This window comes from Puma concolor, chromosome D4 (assembly GCF_028749965.1).
Source record: "Puma concolor isolate L17-30 chromosome D4, mPumCon1.1.hap2, whole genome shotgun sequence".
Classification (NCBI taxonomy): Eukaryota; Metazoa; Chordata; class Mammalia; order Carnivora; family Felidae; genus Puma; species Puma concolor.
The window spans coordinates 72,733,513-72,741,500 of NC_141679.1; the positions used below are offsets into that span (position 1 = coordinate 72,733,513).

The window sequence follows — 7,988 nt, forward strand, 5'->3', positions numbered from 1 at the left end:
GCCCCAAAGCTACTATTTGGGCAATTAAATCCACTACTTTAAAGTGCCTGGGCTCTTCAGGTACACAAGCCAATATATTATGTTTTTGCATTACTCAGTTTACGTGGGTTCTGACAAATACAGTTCCTTTGAACAACTGTATCAAAGGCGGGCAGGTAGGGGCACTGATCCCATGCGGTCAAAAATCCACATATAACTTTTGACTCCCCCCAAACTTAACTACTAATAGCCTGTTGACTGGTAGCCTTATCAATAACACAAAGTTGATTAACACGTATTTTGTATGCTGTATGTAATATATACTGCATTCTTCCAACAAAGCTAAATAAAACATTAAGGAAATCATAAGGAAGAGAAAATATTTCTCAGTACTGCACTGAAAACAATTCACGAATAAGTGCAACCGCACAGTTCAAACCCGTGTTGCTCACAGATCTACCACTGTACAATGATGTATAATAAAGGCAGTATTCATGATACAATAAGTGAAAAGATTAACACAAAACATATATTTTACACATAGGAATGATGCCAGTTTTGTAAAACAAACCCAGGTACACAATGAAAAAAATAAAAAGAATGCAGCACAACAGAAACAATGGTTATAACTAAATGGTGAGACGGGACGGGGGTGGGGGTGGGGTGGGGCTGAATTTAATTTTCTTCCACACGTTCCGCAAAGATGTCAGGGCCTGGGATTTTTGCCCTGCTGACCTTACTTCCTATCCAGTCAACTGGCGGGATTCCCGTGAAACGGTACCAGGTGATTTCCAGACCTGTTACCGCTTCATGGGGCGCCTACCAACCGTTCTTGGTCTCTCCCAGCTAATATCTCAGCGTGGCATGGGAGCCTTCATGAGCTTATTTCAACTCCTCTGCCACCTTAGCTGCAGCCACACGGAGTCACGGCTCCGGTTTCTCAGGGGTGCGTCTCCGCGTTCCCGGTCCCCACCGCCCTGCCACCCCCCTTCAGGTCGCGCTCGCTCCTCCAGAAGCCCCGCGTGGGCCCGCAGAGCGGCTCTGCTTCCAGGCTCAGAGCGGGTACTCTGCATGTTTAGAGACCAGAGAGAGTTAAGTGTCAGGTGATTCGGGAACCCCACACTGCCGCTTACCTGCAGCTCCGGTCGAGCGGGGGGCGACCGCCGGGAGAGGCGGGGCAGCGGGCGGTGGGGCGGGCGCAGCGGCTTCCCCGCCCCGGGGCGGTGCTCGCGCTAGGGGCCTGGCGGCTCCCGCAGCCCGGCTCCCCTGCCCTCGGAGCCCAGCGCCGCCGCCATGTCTTCCGGGGCCAGCGTGAACGCCCTGCAGCGCCTGGTGGAGCAGCTCAAGCTGGAGGCTGGCGTGGAGAGAATCAAGGTGAGGCGGGCGGCGGCGCCTTTTGGTCAGGGCGCGGGGACCTCCCTCCCTCCCTGCGGCGGCCGCCGCCGCCCGGGAGCCGTGAGAGAAGAGGCCGGTTGCCTCTCGCCCTGGCTCGGTCGCGATGGCGGCCGTGAGGACGGCGGCCCGGCCCCGGCTAGATGTCGCGGCTCGGCGGGGACGCGGGCCCGAGGGAGGAGGCAGGGCCTGGTGGGTCGGGGGAGACGGGCGCGCCCTCGGGGTCGAGTGCCCTGGGGGCGTCTCCCTGTTGGCGGCGCAGAAGGTGACTCGGGGTGTGGGAGGAGGTGCGGCGTGGGGCGCACGCGCGCAGACCCGGGATGCCCGCGCCGCGCGGCTCGCCTGGCTGGGCTGGTGCCGGCCTGCGGGGCGACGAGGACCGGCCTCGCTGATGGGTTGATGGGACGAGAGCGAGAGCGGGAAGACGGGGCTCAGGTTTTCGGCGTGGTGACGGGTGTAGGGCCCGGCCCTGCCTGCACCACGGCAGACAGGAGGGAGAGCGGGATCGGGGAATATGGAGTTCAGTGTTGGACTTGTGGACTCTGCGGAGATTTCCATGTGTTGGGCCGCATGGGCTTGAAGCTCACAGCTCAGAGAACAAGAGGCTGAAAGAGGTCATTAGAATGTATGGGGGTGAAAACAGTGTATTAACGAAGAAATCAGAGTGTGGAGCCCAGGACCAGCCAAAATGTGACTGAGAGAGAACCAAGAGGAAGTGAGGAAAGAGGGATTTTCAAAAATTGGGATCTTAGTCACTGTGGCCAGTGTTTAGTCAGTTGATTGGAAAGCATCTGTTGTGTAATTGTGTTGAGCAACGAGGGTATGTATGTTTGTATGCGTGAACACGTATTCAGCCTATGTTCATATGTAGAATGTATGTCCGTATGTATGAATACACCCTGCTGTGATATTCCAAGTACCTCCATAGTGCCTTTTGTCTGTGTTTGGCACTGTATTAGGTGCTGAGAATATGCTGATAATTGTGGCAAAGATCATCAATAAACACGTTAACCAACAAGTAAAATAATTTCAGACCATAAGTGAAGATTATAGAACAAGGTAAAGAATTACGGACCACAGAAGAGGTTTTAATAACATAGGTAGTAGAAGCAGAATCTAGATTGTAATAGGGTAGACAGACTTTTTTAAAAAAAGAAATCATGGTTTTGAAGAGGAAACAACTTTTATTTTTTTAATTTAGAAAATGAAAAGCCTTATTTCGAGGCTGAGGGAAGGGAACAAACGATTTTTAGGTTGAGGAGGAACAAATAGAGAAGGAGAATTGGAGGTAGAGGAGACACTCTGTGGGGGTATGGGATTGGAGGCACACCTTCTGAGATGGGAAGAAAGGAAATCCGGACATGTATGAAGATAGATGTTTCTAGACATACAGACTTAAGGACTTGTAGGATGACGATTTTCTCTGTGAAGTTTACCTCCAGGGCGGAGGGGAGGGAGCTAATGGAATCACAAGAGTGAGGGTGGGGAAAGTGCTGCTGGGAATGGAAGAGGATCCCCAACCAGGCACATCCGTAGACACCTTATGACTCTAAAGACCCAGCTACTTTGAGATTGGAGACTGATTGTCCTGCTTGGGGATTCGGAGTACTCAAGGTGAATAGTAGTTGATCCAAGTAGTGCGTTATCAGGGGAAGTATGCTGGAAAGATGGAGGTGGGGATGTAGGGCAAGGAGTTTGAGGGGTTAGCCAGGAAGAGGCTGAACCTAGGCTGGTTAGAGAAGAAACTGAGTCAGCCTGCTGGTGATGGGGAGGGCAAAAGGGGAGGAGGTGTTCTCCCTGAGGTCAAAGACTGCCTGGACTCAGATTTAGCCCCATCACTACCTGTAGGATCTTGGGCAAGTTAACTTAATTTCTCAGTCTTTGTTTTCTCATCTGTGAAATGTATTTTTGTAATAATACCTGACTCAGCGAGTTGATGAGACAATTAAATGAGCTAAATGCATGTAAAACCCTTTGAATAGTAAGAAGAAAGGAAGCGGCATTCTGGATGGGTAGGAGAGATAGTGATCAGAAAGTAGGATGTTGAAGTGTAAAATTTCAGATGTGGAGCAGTTACAGGTTTAGCTGTAACTTGGCATTGGGGAGAAGGTTGTTTGAGGAAAGGAGGTCAGGGAACTGAAACTAGGATTGTCGAAAAATGTTCAAGATGATGTTGGCCTCTGAGATGGAAAGGAGACCTGTGAGCCAGATGCCTGCCTACCCTGTGGACTAGACAGGGAAGATACTTTCTACATTTAAAAAATAATTATAGGTGATGAAACAGACTGAGAGAATTCAAGTCAATTGCTCAAGGTCACACAGATAATAAGCTTATTTGTGGGGTGTTCTCACGGTAGTATGGTTTCAGGTGTTTGGTGGGCTTCTTTCAGGCAGCACCTTTGGGAGTCACAACATTCCAGGTCTAGTTTGCCTCATTTCAGGGCTCAGTGATGAATGGATGCCCTCAGCACACCCAGAGATGTCTTCTCTTGAGCAGACTTGCTAACTGGTAATTAAACCAGGACATCAATTTTCTAGCATATAATGGAAGGCATCGCTTCCCAGTGATTGGAATGTTCCATATCCTTCCAAGGACCCCTTCTCTGTTTTGGAGAATTCTCTCAGAAGTTGCTGTGTAAGCATGGACTCAAATGAAGGAAAGTCATATACTTTGGGTATCCCACCTCCAATGGCAGTGACAACTTCTAAGTGTTTGGGCTTGTATTCCACCCCCTCCAGAGTCTCTTCTATAAAAGTGCTAGAGAAATGCTGCACCCTTTAATTTTCTCTTATTTTTCTCTGCATATCCCCTCAACTTTTTGACCATGTTCTGTAGGATGGGGTCCAGTTAGTCCCATTTCTCCAGGGATCCAGGAAGGTAGTCTCCTCCTACCCATCATGTGTGGAGTTCATCTGTTCCCTCTGATATAGAGTTAGTAAGCATGAGCATAATTGGTTCTAAATTCCTTTTGAATAAATAACTTATTTTATAACCATTAGTTCCAATTATAATTAACATGAAAATGTCAGAACTTCTTGTGAGGGAAAAGCAAGCTAATAAACTTCTCTAAAACTTAGTGATTTAAAGCGACATTTATTAACTCACAATTCTTAGGTCTACAGTTTGAGCTGGGTTCAGCTGTACGGTTCTGCTGCTTGCTCTTTGCTGGGCTCTTCCATGGATCTGCAATCAAATGGAGGGTTGGTTGGTAGCTGGATGATCCAGGATAGTTTCACTTACATGTCTGGAGGTTGGTAGGCAGGTGGTGGGAGCTGGCTCACTGATTCTTCTCCACACGATCTCCAGTAGGCTAGCCTGGGCTCATTGGATGGTGGTCTTAGAGTTCAAACCACAGCAAGAGTAGTTGGAAAGGCTCTTGAAGTGTAGGCTTGGAACTTGCCCATTATTTCTGCCACATTTTCCTGGTCAAAGCAAGTCACAAGGCCAGCCCAGATTCAAGGGTTGGGTACAGACTCTACCTTTTGGTGAGAGGAACTGCAAAATATTGTGACTGTTCTTGCAGTCTACCACAATGTATTGCTGACTGTGTGTCAGCACTATTCTAAGTGTTTTACATGCATTTAGCTCATTTAATTGTCTCAACTCACTGAGTCAGGTACTGTTACAAAATACATTTCACAGATGAGAAAACAAAAACTGAGAAATTAAGTTAATTTGCCCAAGATCCTACAGGTAGTGATGGAGCTGAATTTGAGTCCAGGCAGTCTGGTTCCAGAGGCTGTGCTTATAACCAATAAGCTATCCTGCTTCAAAAGCATGGTGGAGAAAACTTGTCACTTGTTTTGGGCAGACTGGATAAGGCGCCAGCCTTGTAAACATTAAACAGTTTGCTCACATGGCAAACCTGAATATATCAATGCATGCTTTTTTATATAAGTGAAAATTTGTAACAGATGTGCTAGAATGAGCTATTTTCTTTACCAAAACTCAAACTCAGTCTCAAAACTAGGATTGTAAATGGATCAAAGATGCAGCTTTATCTTTATTGAAGAAGCAACCCTAAATCATAGAAATGGTAACATTTCCCTTTCGAGTTCAGGTATTAGAACTTTCATCAAAAAAGAGACTTGTGGAGATCACAGGATGTGTGGCCTTTATCAAGTTGTGGGATCATTTCTCAGACTATCAAATGGCTGTCAGATGGCTCTGGCTGTGAGCAGCATGTCAAGCTGTGGTCCCTTTGTTTCAGGTCTCGCAGGCAGCTGCAGAGCTTCAACAGTACTGCATGCAGAATGCCTGCAAGGACGCCCTGCTGGTAGGTGTTCCAGCTGGAAGCAACCCCTTCCGGGAGCCCAGATCCTGTGCTTTATTCTAAAGGCTGGTGAGTAATGATACACCACCATGCTGTCTAGGGGCTGTGGCATTATCCCAGGGCTCCCCAAGGGCTTGGGCAACAGAGTTTTCAATATCTACTATTGTTGGGGGAATTAAAGTAAAAATAGCAAAATGCACAACTTTCCCTGAAGGTGAGTCTAGGTGGCTGCCTGTGGAATACATCTCATTAAGAGAGTCTCAATCCTCTTTGGTACTAACTCCTGAGATGTTAATATCCTTCTGTACTTGAGCTCTTTAACCGAGTTGGCTGATAGTAATTTCGTGACCTTAATCCCACCATCTCTGTCCTGACACCATCCCAGAGTTGTGATTTGATGCTCGGTGCTATCAGCTGACTTGCTGCTCTGGGGACTAAGGACTCCCCAGTGGAGTCTTGTTCCTACCGCCAGCTGTGATTTCTTTCCTGGAGGCTTTCACAATAGATCTGTTTTAATGGAAGAAGAAATGTAGCTATTAGGGAAAAGTGTGGGTAGAGTTAAAAGAACTTTAAAAATTGATTACTGAAATGAAAACACCTCTCTTTGGTGGCATATTAGAAATTTCATAGGTTCTAATGTGTTGTATGGGGTTTCATTCACATTTTCACTTGTTTTTTTTCCTTTTTTTGGAAGAGGTCAAGGTATAGATTACTAGAGTCTTTTGGGGCCAACACATTTCAAATTATGTGTTCTGAGGGTTTTCATACAGTGAGTAATCATCTTAGGTCTTTTTTCATATATTTGCAAAAGGAAATTATTCATATTAACAAGAAGGAAGTAATCATACTATCGGATACTATTGTACCTCTTGATGGAAAATGTTCACATTTATGGTGTTAATAGTCTTATGTTGGCATAGCATTTTCCTTTTTATAAAGCACTTTAATGGATGTTACTCATTCAGTGGTGTGGCTTGGATGTTTTTTATATTGTTACTTTGTACTTAGACAACACTAAAGTGACCTGAAATGATGACTAGTTAATTTTATGTATAAATCTTACTAAAGTGAAAACCTACCCAATTCTGTTTCCAGTAGGGAAGAAGTTCACTGAGGAATGCTTTTAAGCGCAAAGTGATGAATAACTGCCTCCAAGTCTCAAGAAAACACTTTTCTCCAGCCAAATGACTTTTAGATATTTCATACCTTTCCTATGGCCTGGTCCTATAGCCAAAATTCTATAGAAATTGATGAATTTCTACTCAGATAAGGAAACTGGGTGAAAGAGTAGACTTTAAATAATAATGGCCTGATTCTTTTGGTAAAGTTCTTTTATATTTAAGACAAAAATGTTACCACCAAATACACCTCTTTAATAAGCAAATTACTGGTGTTTCTATACCTGGAAATTATGTTTGTTTTATTTACTGGATGTTTACATTTTGGGAAGGAAAACATTTTTGTTTGTTAAAAAAATGAATATTTGTAATTTGTTGTTCCTAAGATTTTTTATACCACAAAACTTGTTCTTTTCTTGTGAATTTACAGTTTCTAAATAAAGACAAGCAAGTATAAAACTAGGGGAAGAATAGGCTTTATCAATCAAATGATGTCTTGATTTTCCTAAATGAGAAGATTGTTTTATTTGTAACACTAAACATGGGAGCTATTTCTTAGCAAACTTGTTTGGAAAGATTCATGTTGTGTTGTGTATGAGATTGCCCCATCCTGTGTATGAACCAGATTTGGTCTTTGTCTTCTTAAGTTCCTCTATTTTATAGTTGTGGTTGTATTTAAAAAAACAAAACAAAAATACATTAGGTCTTTAAAAAAAATGTTTAAATGTGATCTTCAGAACATTGCAAATGATTAAAAACAAAATAATGTGAAAATATTACAGCCTAAATGAATTCTTACTGTCACAAGTAGGTTTTACTTTGATGATGTGCCTTTGATTTAATTTGGGACGCTTTTAAAAGGATACTTGATTTGTGTTTGTAATTATCTTTGATGAGCTTGGAAATAAAATTTTTTGCTTAATTCATCGTTTTCTATGGCAGCAACATTTTGTGTCTGATTTTGTTTGTTTTAAGGCTTCATGGACTTTTGTTGCCTTGTGAAATTGAGTGCTGGAAGCGGGAAGTGAAATTTTTGTTTATAAGTGCTTGTAGAACTTTGTTTAAAAAAAAAAGATGTAGAACTTGCTGAGAAATCTCAATTTCTGGCAACATTTACACTTATATTTAATTTTTTTTTTTTTTTTTTTTTTTGGAGAGAGCACAAGCAGAGGAGAGGGAGAGGGAAAGAGAATCTCCAGCAGGCTTCATGCTCAGCCTATAACAT

At 44.1% G+C, this 7,988-nt stretch overlaps 1 protein-coding gene across 1 annotated transcript; it reads left to right on the forward strand.

The window, feature by feature from the left end:
* The first annotated feature begins 1,197 nt into the window (after window positions 1-1,197).
* GNG10 (G protein subunit gamma 10) lies at window positions 1,198-7,685 on the forward strand. Its single transcript, XM_086683706.1, has 3 exons — window positions 1,198-1,353; window positions 5,583-5,714; window positions 6,741-7,685. The coding sequence occupies exons 1-2, from the start codon at window positions 1,273-1,275 to the stop codon at window positions 5,706-5,708; spliced, it is 207 nt and encodes a 68-aa protein (XP_086539832.1). The 5' UTR covers window positions 1,198-1,272; the 3' UTR covers window positions 5,709-5,714; window positions 6,741-7,685.
* The last annotated feature ends 303 nt before the right edge of the window (window positions 7,686-7,988 follow it).

Coding starts and splice junctions, on each gene's coding strand:
- GNG10 (XM_086683706.1), top strand. CDS start 1,273: ATGTCTTCCGGGGCCAGCGTGAACGCCCTGCAGCGCCTGGTGGAGCAG. Junction 1,354..5,582: donor CTGGCGTGGAGAGAATCAAG/GTGAGGCGGGCG, acceptor CCTTTGTTTCAG/GTCTCGCAGGCAGCTGCAGA.